Below are 22,446 nucleotides of genomic sequence, written 5' to 3'. Positions count from 1 at the left end.
GTATTGGTCGAGATCCCACGACTGTCATATGAATATAGAATATATGGGTTCAGGATGGCCATTCTCAACATCTTGCCGGATCTCAGTGGCTGCATGTGGCTTGTACCCAGTATGGCAGATATATTACTCATTCAGCCATTCAAGATCATACAGACTCGTTACGTACCTTGAGTCAGAAAATGGGTTTGTAGGAGCGCAGTATCAATGCAGACAGTGAGACGATGTCTGGAGGATTATGGACTGGTCAGCATGGCAAGTGTTGTTGTGGTATCCCTTGAAATGGCAACAAGGTACACCAACAGTGGTGTTTCCATTGCCATCATGATGGGTGTACCCATGCGTGGAGCTGTCAGGAGAATGAATGTTGCTGATTGCATTTGTCATCGCCGTGAGGACCGAGCATGTATGCAATTGTATGGGGCGCCATGGGTACACAACAGGATTATCTCTGGTTTGGGTAGCCTATAATTTGGACAACAGCCATTATATTTCTGACATGTTAAGATCAGTGCCTGTGCCTTATCTTTGAGTTCTCTGTTGTGTTACCTTTCAACAACATAATGCAAGACTGTATGTTATCCGTGCTTTCCTGACCTACCAGGATATGGAGGATATTTGATTATTGCCCTGGCCAGCATATTCTCCAGGCCTCTCACTCATTGAAAACACGTAATAACAGGTTGCTGAGAGATGGGTATTCCACCACTTCCAGCCACTATGTTTGACCAAGAGTTGAAAAAGCGTGGATTGAAGTACCCGTATCTGTTATCAGAGGTCAGTTTGCACAATGCCCAGCTAGGCTAGAGCCATTGTTGCACAGGAGGTAGCAGCTATTGTTTACTATATTTTGTACCCTGTATTCCCACAACTCACCCAAAAATTTAATCCTGAATTCTTCTTGCTATGCTGAACAGTTTATATACTACAAGTAAAATTTCATTATTTCTATTCTTCCTGATGTCATTTTTATAGCGAGAAGTATGTTTTATAAGACTTTGCATCAGCACACCCAGAAGGATTTTAATGGTATACACTTCACTGACAAATCCTTGTCACATTGTGGAGTGGCTGCCACTTTTCACATGCACCATTCAGAGTATTTTTTTAACTATGATTATCAACTTTCCAATTTATTTCTGGGGCTAGTGTACAATAGATTTGGAAAGTCACTCACTTTTTTAGTGTGGATATAGTGACAGCAGTAGACTGAGAGACAGTTGGGGGGGGGGGGGAGGAGGAGGATATTAGTTTCAAACCCAGCATTCTCGATGATTTTGTCACAGATGCAAAAAAAAAAAAGACACCTAGTACGTACTTCCCATCAGTTTTGAGAGTATTCATCTGTTTGTCACAATTGTTTGGATCAGTGAGAATGCATATTATGATCTATTTTTGAAGTAAACTCTGGTTGTATACTGTGACATGCAGTTAAGATATGGAGACTGCTGACTTTGAAACAATACTCGGAAATTGTTGACTGTGACAGACTGTGACAGAACGAGATAGGGAGACTGCTAATTTTGATATAATGAGAAATGAAAAAAATTCTGTTTTAATCCAGGATATTATTTTATGAGTCTGATTTATATTGTTGAAAATAGTGCAAACACTTTCACAGTTCACATAAATACTGAGTTATTCAAGTAACTAATTTAAAAATCTTTATTTTACCCTGTTTCTCCTCTCCCCCTTTAAATGTGCCAAGCTATGTCTTCTTCCACTACATGTTCAAGCACTGGATCATTATTGTAGATAGAAACTGCAGGTGATGATAGTTCTGTTTTTGACAACACCTCTTTGTGGTACTGTAAGTCTTCATGCTGTCTCCGTTGCTCTCCAAATTGTCTTCTTACTAAGTTTGAATGTCTTTCAGTTTTACTGATTCCACTTTGTGGTAAGTACCTAGTGGTACATATGATCCCTGTGTCAATATTGGCAACAGACCCCTTTCTGCACATAATGTATTTTCAACAATCTAAGTTACTCTTGTAGAACTGTCAGGGTATATACAACCTGGAACAACTGGGACATCTGGGAAAAATGCGGGAGTTTTTTCATCTGGGAAAAACCAGGGAATTTTTAATAATTCCAGGAATTTTTCATTGTTTTAGTTTTCAGTTAAATTTGTGTAATTTTGACTGGTAAGAACAAATACTCTAACAAAAGGATATTACTGTATCCCACTACTACAGAACAATACTGCAGCCAACAAATTGCCCCTGATAAGTGTGACATCACAACTGTTTACATTAGATTCATTGAGTTTTCTGGCTACAGAAGTGTGGCTGTTAGCTGAATAAGCAGTAGCAGCAAGCAGCCAAATGCTACCTGGAAAAATTTTACTGACGTGCCCAAGCTCCCAGATTCACACATGCACAACAGGCCCAAATCTAGGGGTTAGTGGGGGTGGGGGTGGAGGGGGGGAGGGGCAAAACGGGATATCTGCCCCTTGTGGCAATTTTGGGGGAGTGGGGGCCAAATTCAAATTCTTGAGAGAAAAACGTTGTTGGTCTATCGATTATTCAAATGATTTTGAAATGCATCCCTGCTGCTTTTTGAACATTTTGAACACATTCTAAGTTGATTTCTGCTTGAATCGTAAGTTGATTTTTGAATGTGTGCAGCATAGTGTATGTGATGTCTCTGCCAGGGGAATTGCCATTGCATCTATAAATAAACTTTCCTGGAGACAAAAGGGGACAGGGCTATACGAGCTGAGCAGAATAAAGCCGAATGGGTGAATGCCAATTGCTGTTTGTTTATTTGGTTGGCAGTTTGCAAATGATCAGCTTTGTTATAATTACTAGTGAAATCCATAGGTTCAGAGTACCAGAATGGAAATAAACAACCAACAAAAAACAACAGGTAAGAAAGATTACATATTATCTTCTCAGTGTGTTCAAGAAAATGAAATTTTGACAAATTTTTGGCCAGACTGCTACACTAGTAAGGGCCAGTTGCACTGTCCCCATCTAACAGCCGGTTAAGTTCTATTCTAGGAGCAGCATGGAAAACCCATTGTACAAACACGTAATAACGCCTAACTGGAGAATAAACGTGTGATAACTAAACCAGTGACTGTGGTAGGTTTAGTGAAGTCAACCGGAGAATATATTTTGACACTGACAGGAATGGTTACAGAATTAGTGATGACAATATTGTCTGTTAGAAATGTGAAACTATTTCCTAACACAAAGATTTTTACTTCTAATAGGCCTAATAGACATCTGATATTGGTACTTCGTGAATTATATTGTCACGTAGAACAAGGTGTAGTTAGATTAATGATGAACACTCACTTCACTTAACGAAGGTTTATTCAGCACTTGCACATACAAGAGCGTGGAGCGAACTGCCTCTGGCCAGAACACGCACGGTATATATACAGTAGCAGAACCTTCCAGTACACTGATTCTTGACATTTGTGGATACTTCTTGAATGTACTCAAACTGAATATAGAAATTAAAATTTTACAGTTCAGGTGAGTTTTGAACTCACAACCCTCCATGCAACAGTCTAGTATCATTACCACTACACTACAGTGACTGTGCTACTCAGCTTCTTCTGCAACATTGCTCCCTCCTTAGGAAAACAGTGTCTTGGTGTTACGTCCTCCTAGTCCACGAACAAGTCATTGGTCCTGCACACTCCGATTCTCGATGACTGATGTTCGCCCTGGCGGTGATCTCCTTAGAGCTTCCCTTGCCACTATGCTTTTTGTCACCTTTCCGCTTGTTGCCTATCGCTGGAGCTTTGAATTTACCCTGGATTGCAGGATCCTTATAGGGCTTCTTTCAAAGGACGTGGACCGTATCTCTGATCTTTCATTGTCTTGTGTTGGGGTCAAAATCTTCAACTTCATAAGTAAAATCAGACAACTGTCTTACAACCTTATAAGGTCCAACATAGTGCCTGAGGAGCTTTTCACAGAGACCAACCTTTCCAACAGGAGGAAGATCCAGCCGAGGTCACCAGGCTGGTGAACAAGAGGGCAGTGGCTCGTGTAATACCTTCGGTCATAATTTTCTTGAGCCAGCAGCGTGCGGAGTTGAGCTAACTGCTGAGCTTCCTCAGCTCTGGTTTACACCTGGCCGTATGTAGTCATTGTCTGTGTCAGCAGGATGTAACAGAAACACAGTGTCCATCGTCGTCGTTGCCTCACGCCCGTGCACCAGGAAAAATGGCGTAAACCCTGTGGTGTCTTGTTTGGCGGTGTTGTAGGAAAATGTCACGAAAGGTAGCACCTCATCCCAGTTGCTTTGCTCAACATTGATGAACATTGATAGCATGTTGGCCAAGGTCTTATTAAGGCGTTCAGTAAGCCCGTTAGTTTGCGGATGGTAGGCAGTCGTCATGTGATAGTAATGTTGCACCGAAGGTTTATTTCTGTCACAAGATTTGGTTGAAAAACTTTCCCCTCAATCCATAATTAACAACGTTGGGGCACTGTGTTTAAATACAATGTCTTCTACGATGAATTTGGCTACCTTGAATGCTTCGGCTGGTTTCATGGCTTTTGTAATGGAATAGCGTGTCAGGTAATCAGTGCAAGCAATCCATCTATTGCCACTAGCAGATGTTGGAAATCGTCTGAGGAAGTCAATCCCAACATGCTGGAAAGGTGTTTTGGCTGAAGTAATTGGTATGAGTCTGCCAGGTGGCTTCTGAGGAATTGCCTTTCTCCTCTGGCACTCTCGACAGTGCGACACAGTGACAAACACTGCTAAATAAACCTGGCCAGAAAAATCTCTTGGGGATCCTATTGTATGTCTTAATAAATCCTCAATATCCGACCTCAGGTGTGTCGTAGAATTCCTGTAGATCATCTAAGCGCATGCATTTAGGAATCACTGGTAGCCACGTCGTTCCAAACGGATCAAAGTTTTTCTTGCAAAGTAATCCATTAACTACCTTAAATTGTCCTTTCACATCCTCCGACTGATTTAAGGCAAGCATAATTCGAGATATCTTGGTATCCTCCTCCTGCTCAGCAGAGAGATCATGGAGTGCAGTGGGACAGTCACTATCTTCATCATCCAGGAAGATGCGCATCCGAGTGTGTGGAGACTGTGCACTGGATAAAGTGATCATTCCTGCAGTAAGCGCTAGAAAGGTAACTGTCATGTGTTATTCCATGCATCAACCCAAGGATCTTGTAGTGGAATGCAAGAGAAGCATACAACTGAAGAATAACTTGGTCATCCCAGCCTCTGTCATCTCATTTAAGAATGGATTCGGTGAACTGTAGATAGTTAACTGTCACCGAGAACCGCAGATCCTTCCAAGATGCATGTGCATAGCAAATGCAGAGCAATTAATTGCAGAACAGTTAAGCCTCATAGGGAACTACCACGCCAAGTCTGTGGGTGAAATTAGCGCTACCATTACGAGACAAGATCTTCTAGCTCGACTATCACCAGATCTCACTAAGGAACAACAGAAGAAGCTACTTGCCATTCTTAAAGAGTTCTCTGAATACTTCAATCCACAGGTGAAGAGCAAATTAGACAAATCAATGGTGAAGCACTGGATTAGCACTGGAGACCATCAACCAATAAGCCAGAGAGCTTACTGTGTGTCAGCAATGGAATGTCGTATAATTCGCGACAAGGTAGAGAAAATGATGAAGAATGACATCATTCAGCTTTCGCAGAGCCTATGGTCGTCACCAGTGGTTCTAGTCAGGAAGAAGGATGGCATTTGGTGCTTTTGTGTTGATTACAGGAAGCTTAATAAGGTAACTAAAAAGGACATTTACCCCCTTCCACGAATTGATGATACACTAGATTGTCTAAAGGGGGCTCAGTTTTTCTCAACCATGGACATGTACTCGGGATACTGGCAAATCGAAGTAGATGAGGCTGATCATGAGAAAACTGCATTCATCACCCCTGAGGGCCTGTATGAGTTTTAGGCAATGCCATTTTGTTTGTGTAATGCACCAGCATCTTTGAATGGATGGTGGATAATCTTGTAAGTCACCTGAAGTGGATGATATGTCTTCGTTATTTAGATGACATTATAGTGTTCTCAGAGGCATTTGATGAACACATAAAAAGACTGAGGGCCATTCTTAGGTGTCTCCAATAAGGCGGACTGAAACTTAATCCAAGAAAGTGTCTCTTTGGTGCAAAAGAAATCAAAGTACTCGGGCACCTTGTGTCAAATGAAGGTTTGCCGTCAGACCCAGAAAAGCTGAGATCTATAACGGAATTTCCTATTCCTAAAAGTATTAGAGATGTGAGAAGCATCCTTGGATTATGTTTTTATTACCGTCGTTTTATCAAAGACTTTTGTATCAAAGCAAGGCCACTCCAAGAGTTGTTAAAAGCCAATGCTAAATTTATCTAGGGTGGTGCTCAACAAGATTCTTTTGATGTGCTCCGCAAAGCTCTGACAACTGACCCTGTACTTGGTCTGTATGATGAGAGAGCACCTACAGAACTACACACATATGCCACTGGGTATGGGATCGGTGCTATTCTGGTACAAATTTTGGATGGAAAAGAGATGGTTCTAGCCTATGCTTCTAGAACACTTACAAAAACCAAGAGAAACTATTCAACTACAGAAAGAGAATGTATTGCTGTGATCTGGGCCATGTGCGGAGTTTGACAGTATCTCTATGGAAGGCCATTTACAGTTGTTACAGACCATAATTCACTTTGTTGATTGACAGGTCTCAAGATCCAACAGGATGACTCGCCAGGTGGGCAATACGTCTTCAAGAGTCTAGCATAATCTTTGAGCAACCACAATCTATAATTGCCTGAGAAGCTTTCAAAAAGTCCCATCCGAGAATGACGTCATGTCTACACTCTTGTAAGACAATGAATTCTAAGGGCTGTGTAAGGCCACTGATATCCACAAAAATGACGCATCTTCCCGTAGGTTTTATATATTTCCCATTAGCCACCTTCAGCAGAGATGTTTTGTTGTCGACGAATTCGGTTTTCTGCAAGTGGCAACGGTAGTTCCCCGAAATGACTGAATATGATGCTCCAGAGTCCACAAGAGCTTGGGCTGGTTGGCCATCCATGAGGATATTGACGTAGTTTCCTATCATATTTGTAGTGATCAATGCTGGAGGATTTTTCTCTTCAGCAGTGTCATCTCCAAGGAAGGTCGCACCCTTTAGTTTTCCCGGTTGCAGCAGCTAGGTGATCGGTTGGAGCTTCTAAACGGCGATGGAGATCTTGATCAGCATGTTGGGGAGCATCCTCTCCAGTGGCTAGCTTGTGGCAATGGTGACCTACGTCATCCTGCACCCACAGCTTCTTGTTCATCTTCGTCATCCCAGAGTTGGCGTCGACTACGATTGGTCTGCTGTCTTCTGGCGCATGCATCATCAAATATCTGCCGCCTTTCTCAACAATAGCGCACCACATGTCCCGGTCGTCCGCAGTGGAAACAGCTGGTTGGTTATCCTGGGTCCTCCAGACATCAGTCTTCCTTGGTGCCCAAACAGGTTCCTCAAGTGGCATCGTAGGAACGTAACTTTGCCTGCATCTCAACTATTTCACCATTTTAAATGGAAATGAAGGACGAGAGATTGGGTTCAGTATTTGTTCCACTCCCTCCCTTATAACCTCTTGAAACGTCTTGGTTTTTTGCTCGCCATGCAATCCAAGTGCCTTCTGAACTTCCTCTCTCACTATCTGACGAAGAAGACTTGTGAAATCAGTTTCTTCCTTTATCACAGACATTGATACAATGTTTGGAAGCCATTCAAACTTCTTGTGTGTAATTCTTTTTTGATGCATTGTCTCGATATACTGGCACCATTTTATGAAGTCGACTGCTCTCAAAACCTCCTTCAGGAGTAGGGCTGATACATGTCCTCAGCAACACCCTTCATGAGATGTGCAACCTTATCTTCTTCCTTCATTCTAGGATCCACTATTTTACACAGCTCCAAGGCGTCTTGAATGTAGGATGCTGTAGTTTCTCCTGGACTCTGTGCCCTGCACTTTAATTTATCTTCAGCCTTGCACTTCTGTCATTGTGTGTCATCTGGAATACTTCCCAGCTTGTGAACTTCCCCCTCATTGTTCTCATACCGTTGCTTGGCAGTGCCCATCAAGTAGAAAAATACATTAGCCAAACACACGATGTCATCCCATCTGCTAAATTTGGCTATTCGTTCATATAGCTTCAGCCACTTGTTTGGATCTTGGCCATTGTCATCAGAGAACCCGAAAGGATGTCTCGTGTGGTGGCACACAGTTGCTGTCATCGTAACGTCCTCTTCTTCTTCTGTCTCCGATAGATTGCGATTTGTTGACTATGGCTCGAACTTGGGTTTCTCCCCATGTAAACGGCGGCTCTGTCATGGCCTGATGGGAGCCACTGTGTCATTGATAATGTGCGCTATCTCAAGTCCCAATACCAAGCGCCTCTACCAGACTAATGTCACCTAGTCACGTAGAAGAAGATGTAATTAGATGAGTGACGAACACTAACTTACCTTCACGAAGGTTTATTCAGCACTTTCACATACAAGAGCGCGGAGCGAACTGCCACCAGTCAGAACACATATGGTATATATACAGTTACAGAACATTGCAGTACAATGATTCTTGACATTTGTGGATACTTCTTGAATGTACACGAACCGAATATAGAAATTAAAATTTTACAGTTCAGGTGAGTTTTTGACTCATACTATTTGTATGAACATCTTTTTCAGTATTAGAAAATGACATTTCGTTTTTTCATGTAGCAAAACGTATGACGAACTTTAATGAGGTAATAGATTCTTTTGCAGAAAGGAAAGCACACCATGTAAAACTGTAGCAAGATGAGAGAGAAGACAATGCTAGGACTTAAGGATTGAAGAAATGTCTACTGTCTTCCTCGTATCTTGTTGTTACTGGTTTTATGTATCCTATATTTCATTTTATGTCACACAAAACAGCAAGTTATTAACTAATTGGCAATAAAGAGTCAGATTTTTTTGAAGAGTTCTTATTCTCCCAGTTACAAGTGATCCCATCCTGTATTAATTGTGAGTTTTTTAAGAGGAGCAGGCTGTCAAACCGGCCAACTGGGAGCAAGAGGGGCACCACAGGACACTTTAATTTCCACTGTCCTGAATATAGCTTGATGGCAGAGCGAAATACAGTGATGTGTGGTAGAAGAATTCTGTGTGAAGAGGCATGGCACTGCACCCTGGCACACTGGAGACCAAATCATGTGCCTTACATTTGCTTGAACACATGTTTTATGTATCAGACTCTTCAGAGAGATTTGCAGTACAAAATGAATATATTTTTGAAAAATAGACTCCACGTGACCCGTGCTCCCATTTACTGATTTTGCTGGTTCCTCTTTATTTACAGTTCGCACGTCAAATGAAAACAAAATGGGTTTCTGTGGCCAGGCGCTATCAAGCAAATTAAAACACAATCACATAATTATGGAAGGCTAACATATGTTACTAGTTTCGGATTTTGTTTTATTTCCACCTTTCTGACAGTCGAGCATTAGTCACCTTGCAGAAAATTGGGAGCTATTTTTGTCGGTTTGCTAAATGAAGTATTTGATTCCACTCTATTGACTAGTTTCAACTGTTCACTGCATTTTGAGTGCACATTTTCATCTTCTAGCACGTGTGCCATTTCGCCATAATAAATAACCAAACATGAGATAATACGGTATTGGTACTTCAAGAAAATTTACATCCGAGTCTGCATGTAAAAGTGTCCACTGTAAACCAAGTTGTGCATTTTAGTATGGTTCACGAAATTCCGGTTCTCTTGAAGTATTCTCTGATGTCTTTTTTTCTTTTGTGACATAATGTAAGCTCTTTTAATGTTTTACACATTTGAATATACAAGCATCCTGCATCATCATAGCTGTGCAAGCACGGTGTCACCTGACAACTGCTGAAACGAACCTATTTCTAACAGGTCACAGGAAAATATTGCAAATGGTGGTTTGAAAAGCATTACTTTCAAAGTAAATTTCCTTTTACTTAAGATGAACTGTGTATGAGAATGGACGCTGAATTTCTTAAATCACAGAGCTTTTGACTCTTGTTTGAAAATCAACTCTTTGAGGACGACTATTTCGAAGAATTTCGAGCCCAGAAGATCAGACATTTGTGTTGTTAATAAAAATTTTACTGACACATTTGTATGATGTATTTTAAGGTGTAAAGCACTCAAAAAAGAACAACATTATATGTGAAACTTAGCTTCTTTTGCAGCTTATTAATCTTCGAGACCAATATAATATGTGAAAGCTTTGCTTTTCTTGTAGTAACACTATGTGTATTAATTTAAACCATTACCTTTTTCTGGTTGTGTGTTTGCACTACTTAACAGTGATGTTGCTATTGGCTGACTATCTCATGTGTCCTATACTCTGAATATCCGCTGTCATCGGCTGGCGAGATCACATGACATGAGCTATGACTTGCTTACAAAAGCACATTACAATCTTGATTGCAATGTTTTGGAAAGTAGCAGGTGGTGTTTGGTGGAATTCAAATTTATACTTTCGTAATACGAAAACATCCAGTGTACATGTTGCTGCATGACACAGGTCTTTGCAGAACATGTTGTTTTCCTCTGAGGTCCCTTTTCTAAAGTGCTAGGAAATTCTAAATCGGTGTGTAAAACTGTAACCATTCAAAGGATCGATATGTTTCACAGTATATGACGGTAGTATCTGTTCGCGAAAGAACACATACCGTGGATGACCATGCAGCTTTGCTAGAAATGAAATGATAATTAAATGGACACCCTAGCTGCAAACAGGCGTTGATGTACTTCATTGGGGACATGTTGAAAATGTGTGCCCCGACCGGGACTCGAACCCGGGATCTCCTGCTTACATGGCAGACGCTCTATCCATCTGAGCCACCGAGGGCACAGAGGATAGTGCGTCTGCAGGGACTTATCCCTTGCACGCTCCCCGTGAGACCCACATTCCCAGCATGTCCACACCACTACATTCGTAGTGCGCCTAATAGATGTTTGCCCATCATACTCGTTACTCGTGGCAGATTAATCTACCAAGTCCCGTAAGAGTTCGGGCATAGCGTGTGCGTTCACACAAGAAGGTCAATGGCCGGGAAGCCATATTTTTAACTATATATGACGGTAGTATCTGTTCGCGAAAGAACACATACCGTGGATGACCATGCAGCTTTGCTAGAAATGAAATGATAATTAAATGGACACCCTAGCTGCAAACAGGCGTTGATGTACTTCATTGGGGACATGTTGAAAATGTGTGCCCCGACCGGGACTCGAACCCGGGATCTCCTGCTTACATGGCAGACGCTCTATCCATCTGAGCCACCGAGGGCACAGAGGATAGTGCGTCTGCAGGGACTTATCCCTTGCACGCTCCCCGTGAGACCCACATTCCCAGCATGTCCACACCACTACATTCGTAGTGCGCCTAATAGATGTTTGCCCATCATACTCGTTACTCGTGGCAGATTAATCTACCAAGTCCCGTAAGAGTTCGGGCATAGCGTGTGCGTTCACACAAGAAGGTCAATGGCCGGGAAGCCATATTTTTAACTATATATGACGGTAGTATCTGTTCGCGAAAGAACACATACCATGGATGACCATGCAGCTTTGCTAGAAATGAAATGATAATTAAATGGACACCCTAGCTGCAAACAGGCGTTGATGTACTTCATTGGGGACATGTTGAAAATGTGTGCCCCGACCGGGACTCGAACCCGGGATCTCCTGCTTACATGGCAGACGCTCTATCCATCTGAGCCACCGAGGGCACAGAGGATAGTGCGTCTGCAGGGACTTATCCCTTGCACGCTCCCCGTGAGACCCACATTCCCAGCATGTCCACACCACTACATTCGTAGTGCGCCTAATAGATGTTTGCCCATCATACTCGTTACTCGTGGCAGATTAATCTACCAAGTCCCGTAAGAGTTCGGGCATAGCGTGTGCGTTCACACAAGAAGGTCAATGGCCGGGAAGCCATATTTTTAACTATATATGACGGTAGTATCTGTTCGCGAAAGAACACATACCGTGGATGACCATGCAGCTTTGCTAGAAATGAAATGATAATTAAATGGACACCCTAGCTGCAAACAGGCGTTGATGTACTTCATTGGGGACATGTTGAAAATGTGTGCCCCGACCGGGACTCGAACCCGGGATCTCCTGCTTACATGGCAGACGCTCTATCCATCTGAGCCACCGAGGGCACAGAGGATAGTGCGTCTGCAGGGACTTATCCCTTGCACGCTCCCCGTGAGACCCACATTCCCAGCATGTCCACACCACTACATTCGTAGTGCGCCTAATAGATGTTTGCCCATCATACTCGTTACTCGTGGCAGATTAATCTACCAAGTCCCGTAAGAGTTCGGGCATAGCGTGTGCGTTCACACAAGAAGGTCAATGGCCGGGAAGCCATATTTTTAACTATATATGACGGTAGTATCTGTTCGCGAAAGAACACATACCGTGGATGACCATGCAGCTTTGCTAGAAATGAAATGATAATTAAATGGACACCCTAGCTGCAAACAGGCGTTGATGTACTTCATTGGGGACATGTTGAAAATGTGTGCCCCGACCGGGACTCGAACCCGGGATCTCCTGCTAGGGTGTCCATTTAATTATCATTTCATTTCTAGCAAAGCTGCATGGTCATCCACGGTATGTGTTCTTTCGCGAACAGATACTACCGTCATATATAGTTAAAAATATGGCTTCCCGGCCATTGACCTTCTTGTGTGAACGCACACGCTATGCCCGAACTCTTACGGGACTTGGTAGATTAATCTGCCACGAGTAATGAGTATGATGGGCAAACATCTATTAGGCGCACTACGAATGTAGTGGTGTGGACATGCTGGGAATGTGGGTCTCACGGGGAGCGTGCAAGGGATAAGTCCCTGCAGACGCACTATCCTCTGTGCCCTCGGTGGCTCAGATGGATAGAGCGTCTGCCATGTAAGCAGGAGATCCCGGGTTCGAGTCCCGGTCGGGGCACACATTTTCAACATGTCCCCAATGAAGTACATCAACGCCTGTTTGCAGCTAGGGTGTCCATTTAATTATCATTTCATTTCTAGCAAAGCTGCATGGTCATCCACGGTATGTGTTCTTTCGCGAACAGATACTACCGTCATATATAGTTAAAAATATGGCTTCCCGGCCATTGACCTTCTTGTGTGAACGCACACGCTATGCCCGAACTCTTACGGGACTTGGTAGATTAATCTGCCACGAGTAACGAGTATGATGGGCAAACATCTATTAGGCGCACTACGAATGTAGTGGTGTGGACATGCTGGGAATGTGGGTCTCACGGGGAGCGTGCAAGGGATAAGTCCCTGCAGACGCACTATCCTCTGTGCCCTCGGTGGCTCAGATGGATAGAGCGTCTGCCATGTAAGCAGGAGATCCCGGGTTCGAGTCCCGGTCGGGGCACACATTTTCAACATGTCCCCAATGAAGTACATCAACGCCTGTTTGCAGCTAGGGTGTCCATTTAATTATCATTTCATTTCTAGCAAAGCTGCATGGTCATCCACGGTATGTGTTCTTTCGCGAACAGATACTACCGTCATATATAGTTAAAAATATGGCTTCCCGGCCATTGACCTTCTTGTGTGAACGCACACGCTATGCCCGAACTCTTACGGGACTTGGTAGATTAATCTGCCACGAGTAACGAGTATGATGGGCAAACATCTATTAGGCGCACTACGAATGTAGTGGTGTGGACATGCTGGGAATGTGGGTCTCACGGGGAGCGTGCAAGGGATAAGTCCCTGCAGACGCACTATCCTCTGTGCCCTCGGTGGCTCAGATGGATAGAGCGTCTGCCATGTAAGCAGGAGATCCCGGGTTCGAGTCCCGGTCGGGGCACACATTTTCAACATGTCCCCAATGAAGTACATCAACGCCTGTTTGCAGCTAGGGTGTCCATTTAATTATCATTTCATGTTTCACAGTTCCAAAGAAAAGTATACTGTCACTTAACATGGAAAAAGTGTATTTTCACCTGGGAGAAAGTGTATTTTTAACCAGGAAATCCAGGAAAAACCCGGGATTTTTTTACCCTTGCCTGTGTGAACAGCCTGACTGTTCACCTCAAACTAATATATCTAAGTCACTTTGGAACTATGTTTTGAAGCGGATATCTGAAAATGCCAGGATCCTGTTTGCTTGAGATAAGTATCAGCCTCTTTATGCCAGTCTAACATTTGGTATTGCTCTGCTGCTTTAAACAAGATTATTTCTACATATTCCTTAGAATTGGATATCACTTCATGCTGTGTGAATACCTTTTCTAAATTTCCAAATGCCTTGTAGGGAGGAATGGAGTATTGTTACGTAACATAAAACTTGAGTTGTACAGATATATTATGGAGCTTTCAGCAACTGCTTCATGTGGCAGGGACAAAGAATCCAGTGAAATTTTTTAAAGTGCTTTATCTGAAAACTACCTTGAGCAGTTAAACAGAGAACCGACTCGTGGCGATAACATATTAGACCTTCTGGTGACAAACAGACCTGAACTATTTGAAACAGTTAACGCAGAACAGGGAATCAGCGATCATAAAGTGGTTACTGCATTAATGATTTCAGCCGTAAATAGAGATATTAAAAAAGGTAGGAAGATTCTTCTGTTTAGCAAAAGTGACAAAAATCAGATTACAGAGTACCTGACGGCTCAGCACAAAAGTTTTGTCTCAAGTACAGATAGTGTTGAGGATCAGTGGACAAAGTTCAAAACCATCCTACAATATGCGTTAGATGAGTATGTGCCAAGCAAGATCATAAGAGATGGAAAAGAGCCACCGTGGTACAACAACCAAGTTAGGAAACTGCTGTGGAAGCAAAGGGAACTTCACAGCAAACATAAACATAGCCAAAGCCTTGCAGACAAACAAAAATTACGCGAAGCGAAATGTAGTGTGAGGAGGGCTATGCGAGAGGCATTCAATGAATTCAAAAGTAAAGTTCTATGTACTGACTTGGCAGAAAATCCTAAGAAATTTTGGTCTTATGTCAAAGCGGTAGGTGGATCAAAACAAAATGTCCAGACACTCTGTGACCAGAATGGTACTGAGACAGAGGATGACAGACTAAAGGCCGAAATACTAAATGTCTTTTTCCAAAGCTATTTCACAGAGGAAGACTGCACTGTAGTTCCTTCTCTAGATTGTCACACAGAAGACAAAATGGTAGATATCGAAATAGATGGCAGAGGGATAGAGAAACAATTAAAATCGCTCAAAAGAGGAAAGGCAGCTGGACCTGACGGGATACCAGTTCGATTTTACACAGAGCACACGAAGGAACTTGCCCCCCTTCTTGCAGCGGTGTACCATAGGTCTCTAGAAGAGCGTAGCATACCAAATGATTGGAAAAAGGCACAGGTCATCCCCGTTTTCAAGAAGGGACATAGAACAGATGTGCAGAACTATAGACCTATATCTTTAACGTCGATCAGTTGTAGAATTTTGGAACACGTATTATGTTCGAGTATAATGACTTTTCTGGAGACTAGAAATCTACTCTGTAGGAATCAGCATGGGTTTCGAAAAATATGGTTGTGCGAAACCCAGCTCGCGCTATTCGTCCACGAGACTCAGAGAGCCATAGACATGGGTTCACAGGTAGACGCCGTGTTTCTTGACTTCCGCAAGGTGTTCGATACAGTTCCCCACAGTCGTTTAATGGACAAAGTAAGAGCATATGGACTATCAGACCAGTTGTGTGATTGGATTGAAGAGTTCCTAGATAACAGAACGCAGCATGTCATTCTCAATGGAGAGAAGTCTTCCGAAGTAAGAGTGATTTCAGGTGTGCTGCAGGGGAGTGTCATAGGACCGTTGCTATTCACAATATATGTAAATGACCTTGTGGATGACATTGGAAGTTCACTGAGGCTTTTTGCAGATGATGCTGTGGTGTATCGAGAGGTTGTAACAATGGAAAATTGTACTGAAATGCAGGAGGATCTGCAGCGAATTAACACATGGTCCAGGGAATGGCAATTGAATCTCAATGTAGACAAGTGTAATGTGCTGCGAATACATAGAAAGATAGATACCTTATCATTTAGCTACAAAATAGCAGGTCAGCAACTGGAAGCAGTTAATTCCATAAATTTTCTGGGAGTAGTCATTAGGAGTGATTTAAAATGGAATGGTCATATAAAGTTGATCGTCGGTAAAGCAGATGCCAGACTGAGATTCATTGGAAGAATCCTAAGGAAATGCAATCCGAAAACAAAGGAAGTAGGTTACAGTACACTTGTTCGCCCACTGCTTGAATACTGCTCAGCAGTGTGGGATCCGTACCAGATAGGGTTGATAGAAGAGACAGAGAAGATCCAACGGAGAGCAGCGCGCTTTGTTACAGGATCATTTAGTAATCGCCAAAGCATTACGGAGATGATAGATAAACTCCAGTGGAAGACTCTGCAGGAGAGACGCTCAGTAGCTCGGTACGGGCTTTTGTTAAAGTTTCGAGAACATACCTTCACCGAAGAGTCAAGCAGTATATTGCTCCCTCCTACATATATCTCGCGAAGAGACCATGAGGATAAAATCAGAGAGATTAGAGCCCACACAGAAGCATACTGACAATCCTTCTTTCCACGAACAATACGAGACTGGAATAGAAGGGAGAACCGATAGAGATACTCAGGGTACCCTCTGCCACACACCATCAGGTGGCTTGCGGAGTATGGATGTAGATGTAGATGTAGATGTAGATGTAGATGTAGAAGAATTCTATTTTTGTTTTGCCCAGAATATCCGTCTTATACTAATGTGACTTTTCTGAACTGGGACATATTTGTGTTTTGTAAACAACGATAAAGATCAGATGAGACCTGATTAGCTCCTTTGGGAAACTGACCTTCAATCCAAGTGTAACTGAAACAGTTTGCTAGATGCCAGAGGAGCTTAATTAATAAATTAATTAATTAAAAAAATAAAAGAAAGAAAGAAAGAGAGCTCTACCCGAATAGGCCACGAATAACCAATGATACCGACCAGCCGCCATGTCATTCTCATCCCACAGGTGTCACTGGATGCAGATATGGAGGGGCATGTTACCAGGACACTGCTCTCCCAGCCATATGTCAGTTTCCGAGACCGGAGCCACTACTTCTCAATCAAGTAACTCCTCAGTTTGCCTCACAAGGGCTAAGTGCACCTCGCTTGCCAACCACTTCAGTGATCTGACGGGAAACGGTGTTATCGCAGAAGCAAGGCCGTTGGCCGTGATGTCCTTGTAACTACTGTAAAATTATACAGGTATAGTTGCCTACTGCAATAAACCTACTGATATGGCACTTTAGGTAGCACCGAATTTTTCTATGTGTCAAAAGGAAATATCAGTAAATTTTCATCAGGGCAATGCAATGTTCCATAAAATGTTTCAGCTCTTAATGTATGAGCTCGTCTAATAACCATTACATCATTTTTCTATTTAGATCAGTCGCCAGAACCCACATTAAATTGTATTGAAAATAGGGTCCTAAAATGTGACTTCTTTGTGATTAGAAAGTTTGTGAGTTGAGCATTGTACATTTTCCAGATTTTAATAATATTAAGAGTGGGTGGCAGGTACCACAGCACAAGAGTAGAAAGGAATCGAATAAGAACAGTCTTGTGCTCCATGAACTTCATCTTCTTTCTAGCTCCACCACTTCTTTCTCCAGGGTAAAGCCCTGTAACACCAATTTGCTTGACAAATTACTCCTCCTGTGGTCAGTGTATTTTAAGTTCTTTCGGACACGTATGAAAGAACAGATACCATCAGTGACCATGCAGCTCGATTTGATAATGAAATTACAATGAAATCACTACGCTTATCTGCATACAGGCGTCAATATACGTCAATGGGGACAGTCGAAAATGTTGCCCTGACCGGGAAGTATGTTAAGAAATGTTTTCTGGCCCATTGGCAGGGATTTGGCTCCTTTGCATTTAATCAAGTATTTGGTTTAATATGTGTTACACTGATGCCTTTCATTTTTTGGCCTTCTGCTTGCAACTGAAATGACAACAATATTTCTTAATATCTTCATCTTTGTCAGTTTTATTGTTGGAAGCATAAAACATCCTGTAGAATGTCATTTTTTGGACATCCTGAGCTTGGCACACTGCAGAGCTTGATATTGTGTTTGCACCCTTGAATGTTCTGGTAGATGCATTGGCACATACCTGGGAAAGAATAAGGTGTAAGACTGAAGACATGGGTTTATGTCAGTGTGTGTGAGGTAATAAGATCATAAAATTTTACTGTAGCTGTCTCTGTTGTTTCACAACATTTTTTTGCATTTGTCCATTTGCCTTACCTGTTTTTTGTCTTCTGTTGGTGAAAGTGAAGAAACTGTTGAAGTAAAAGTTTCAGTGCTGACCATTTTACACGTAAAAATTAAACTTTACTTACTTACTCATATTATTGGAACTAAAATTTTTGAAACACTACCTTAACTCATTACAATGAGAAAGTAGTGCAGCTGGATGGCCATCATTATTCAGCCATGATTGGTCAGTTTGAAGATTGCAGGTTTGATGCAATGAAAGAGTGGAGAGTGCAAGATTTTGTAATGACAACCTTTTTTATTAACAGAAACAACATAGAGTGTAACTTGTTTGAAGGGAAGTGATATGTTAGATTTTTAGGATTCAATGTCACAGTTAACCCAGTACCAGTCACACAATTTACAATAAAAGTGGAGATTGTTTGGACTGAAACATGGCTCTCAACTATGGATTACCACAGAGGTTACAACAGTTGATCTCCAGTTATTTTCTTAACCACTCTACATTTTTGATATGGGTGCTAAGGAGTTTGAATTCTTTCTTTACCGTAACTCGTTCCTTGTTTAACAACTTCTGTGATGAAGTATAAGGTACTGCTATCTGCTGACTATCATCTCAGTCTTCAAATTTCAACAATAAGAGATTTATACAATCAGTTTCCCACTTTCTTCAAAGTAAATTTCGAGATTTAGCTTCTGCATTGTTCTTGATGATAGGATATACTACTGAATTTTCACTGTGTGATCCACAGGAATAGGTCAACATGTTGCAGCTTCCCATTCCCTGTCATTTTCATCCAACATGGAAGGTAATTGAGGAATAACCTAGCATCCAGTTTGAGGCTAATATCTTTGGAGCGTGGTGGCTGATATGATGACACCAAGCCAAGTGATGCAGTGGGGTTGAAATACTTGTGGAGCCTTCCACATTTAAGTTTTAAATCGCTTTGAAAAGGCCGTAGCTGATTTCTCCTTCCCCATCTAGCTCTTCCCAAGCTTGTCTCCTGTCTCTAATGACCTTTTAATCATACTATTTCATTTCCTTTTGGTGGAAATGACGTAGTCTTTTCTTTGATGCCAGAATATTCATCTGACAAGCTTATGTCAGCATTCTTGAAAATTGTGCAACTATTTTGTTTTCTTTTTTTTTTCTTTTTTTTTCTTTTCTTTTTTTTTTTTTTTTTTTTTCTTCAAATTTGAACACTCCAGAAGATGAATGCTGTACAAAGTACTCGCACAGTGAAAAAGCACTACAAAAGTGATAAAAACTGTGCAGTACTGACCACTCGTGAACAGATGCATTTGGTGAGACACTATTCCATTGGCTAACGATGTGATTGAATAATAGTTAAGAAACATAATCAATGGCCTTTAAAATGGTGGGTTTTGAGTTTAACATAGTAGTAAGACACCGTTTTTGTTTTATTTGTTTGATTTGTATTTGTGTGTTTGTTTATTCAGCAGTTAGTTATGAAACCAGAGGTTTGTGTAACAAATTGTGTTGCTGCAGTGTTATAACGTTTGTTACAGAAAGAGAAGAAAGAGACTTTTCTGGAATCACTGTTAAATACTTGCCAGCAGTGGTACCAAGAAAGAGAGAGAGTGTTGAAGAGCAACGGAGCCTCTAACAACCGATATTGTGCTTTCATCCACTTTGTTAATGAGATGTATTGTGAGGTAAGAGTAAAAACTTAATTGAAAAGTTTGCTTTGAATGAGATAATTTATATAACTAAAATACTTTCATGCCACTTTAGTTATAAATCAGATCAATAAAAGATTGCTGCACAGCTATGAATTAATGTTAGAAAGAATTAGTTCAATTACTCTCACAGTTGTCTTAACATGTTCATTTCTATGCACTTTGCACATGTGTAGGAATTGTATATGATTTTTATTTCTAGATAAAAAGTTTTATATAAGGTAAATTGTACTGTTGGGTATAGCTTTCGGCTGACCGTCATTTCTTCTTGCCCTGCATGAGCATGTAATGTGTCAGATTGGAAATTCACTTTGCAAGTAGCTGCATTAATGTGGTAGTGGATATCATGTGAAAATGAACAGAAATTAAAAAAGTTTTGTGTCCTTTTATAATTAGCTAGCTTTATATCCGCTGCTTTGCTCATGTGGACTGTATAGACTGCACAGAGTATTTTTAATTAAATTTTTGTTGTTCACATATTGCAACACCTTCTAAAATTTCCATGTTAGTTAAGGTCATAGAGGCATGGTGTTTCCCAAATACACTTATGACCAAAAAATGAGTCTGGTGGCTGGAGTCAAAGATTTTTGTTAATCACACCTTTTACGTTAGTGTGGTGGTATTTAATCCCCTAACACATATTTCTTTATATCTAACTGAGAAGAAAAATAGCAGTTCTCATAGATTTAGCTTTAATTTTTTTTAATAATGAAATATATTCTAAAAAAAATTCATCACCTATTTCAGCCGCTTAGCTGTTGATTTTCCAGAATGAGGAAACAATTTTTTTTTTTTTCATTTCTAATAGAGAAACCAGATACAAATTTTCGTAGATTTAGATTAAAAAATGCTTGCATAGTATTTCCACAAAATCTCTCATCAGAGACAGAGGGATTGAATTTCCAAATACAGTGAAACTTAACCCTCCCCTCCCAGGGAAGCCAAATACAAATTGTCTTATGTTGAGCTTTAAAAATGCTTTCATAATGAAATATTTTACTAAAAATTATCATCAACTATTTGAACATTTACGCATTGAATTTCCTGGAGTACTGAAATGCACATTTTTTTTTATTTGTTACCAAGAAGTCAAATACCAGTTTTCATAGATGAAGGTTTAAAAATCCTTCAATTGTTCTTTAATAATGATATATTTTAAAAAAAATACTTTCACACACTGTCACCTCCAAGGGAAACAGTTTCAAAAGATGCTGGAACCCATAATGCTTTATATCTTAGTGAGAAACCAAATACCAATGTTCGTATCTCTAGCTTCAAAATTGCCGTAATAGCAGCATATTTTCAAAAATCTGTCATCCCGTATTTCACCCCCTTAGGGATGAAATTTTGAAAATTCCTACAGCATAAGATAAATAACCTCTCCAAATATTAGATTTCTATTCTTAGCGATTTGGGCTGTTAGTTCATCCCAGTTAATCTCCTTCCAGAAGGTAACATGATGATTTGTCCTCTGTGCAATTATTCTGAAGCATATAAATTTGTTAGTCATGGTTAAATGATAATGGAATCCTCTTGGGTAAAATATTCTGGAGGTAAAACAGTCCCCCATATGGATCTCTGAGCTGGGACTTCTCAGGAGGACACAGTTGTCAGGAGAAACATAAGTGGTGTTCTACAGATCGGAGTGTGGAATGTCAGATCCCTTAATCGGGCAGGTAGGGTAGAAAATTTGAAAAGGGAAATGGATAGGTTCAAGTTAGATATAGTGGGAATTAGTGAAGTTCAGTGGCAGGAGGAACAGGACTTCCGGTCAGGTGAATACAGGATTGTAGATACAAAATCAAACAGGGGTTATGCAGGAGTAGATTTAATAATGAATAAAAAATAGAAATGATGTGGATAAGCTACTACAAACAGCACAGTGAACACATTATTGTAGCTAAGATAGACACAAAGCCCACACCTGCCACAGCAGTACAAGTTTATATGCCAATAGCTCCGTACATAATGAAGAAATGTCTGATGAGATAAAAGAAATTATTCAAATAGTTGCGGGAGACGAAAATTTAATAGTCATGGGGGACTGGAATTCAATAATAAGAAAAGGAAAAATAGTAGGTGAATATGGGCTGGGAGGGGGGGAAGGAATGAGAGAGGAAGATGCCTGGTAGAATTTTACATACAGTATAACTTACCATAGCTAACACTTGGTTTAAGAATCATGAAAGAAGGTTGTATATGTGAAAGAGTCCTTAAGACACTATAAGGTTTCAGATTCATTATATAATGGTAAGACAAAGGTTTAGGAACCATGTTTTAAATTGTAAGACATTTCCAGGGACAGAAGTGGACTCTGACCACAATTTATTGGTTATGAACTGTAGGAACTATAGGAAAATTAAAGAGACCTTTGGAGAAAAGAGAGCCACTTGCATGAATATCAAGAGTTCAGATGGAAACCCAGTTCTAAGCAAAGAAGGGAAGAC

At 41.1% G+C, this 22,446-nt stretch overlaps 1 protein-coding gene and 7 non-coding genes across 10 annotated transcripts in view; 4 read left to right on the top strand and 4 right to left on the bottom strand.

Moving 5' to 3' along the window:
* The window catches only part of LOC126256619 (uncharacterized), a 504,533-nt gene that overhangs the window by 449,384 nt on the left and 32,703 nt on the right, over positions 1 to 22,446 (top strand). For all 3 annotated transcript variants that reach the window (XM_049955496.1, XM_049955497.1, XM_049955498.1), the window contains one exon: positions 19,829 to 19,975. In XM_049955496.1, the coding sequence (XP_049811453.1) occupies positions 19,829 to 19,975 (147 nt within the window). The remainder of the gene's footprint in view (positions 1 to 19,828; positions 19,976 to 22,446) is intronic.
* Trnat-ugu (transfer RNA threonine (anticodon UGU)) lies at positions 10,803 to 10,877 on the bottom strand. The gene has a single exon. It is a non-coding gene; the product is annotated as a tRNA-Thr (tRNA).
* On the bottom strand, positions 11,244 to 11,318 carry Trnat-ugu (transfer RNA threonine (anticodon UGU)). Its single transcript has one exon. It is a non-coding gene; the product is annotated as a tRNA-Thr (tRNA).
* Positions 11,685 to 11,759, bottom strand: Trnat-ugu (transfer RNA threonine (anticodon UGU)). The gene has a single exon. It is a non-coding gene; the product is annotated as a tRNA-Thr (tRNA).
* Trnat-ugu (transfer RNA threonine (anticodon UGU)) lies at positions 12,126 to 12,200 on the bottom strand. The gene has a single exon. It is a non-coding gene; the product is annotated as a tRNA-Thr (tRNA).
* Trnat-ugu (transfer RNA threonine (anticodon UGU)) lies at positions 12,919 to 12,993 on the top strand. The gene has a single exon. It is a non-coding gene; the product is annotated as a tRNA-Thr (tRNA).
* On the top strand, positions 13,360 to 13,434 carry Trnat-ugu (transfer RNA threonine (anticodon UGU)). The gene has a single exon. It is a non-coding gene; the product is annotated as a tRNA-Thr (tRNA).
* Positions 13,801 to 13,875, top strand: Trnat-ugu (transfer RNA threonine (anticodon UGU)). Its single transcript has one exon. It is a non-coding gene; the product is annotated as a tRNA-Thr (tRNA).

The sequence above is a fragment of the Schistocerca nitens genome, chromosome 1, assembly GCF_023898315.1.
Source record: "Schistocerca nitens isolate TAMUIC-IGC-003100 chromosome 1, iqSchNite1.1, whole genome shotgun sequence".
Taxonomy (NCBI): Eukaryota; Metazoa; Arthropoda; class Insecta; order Orthoptera; family Acrididae; genus Schistocerca; species Schistocerca nitens.
This window is presented reverse-complemented; position numbering and strand designations above follow the sequence as displayed.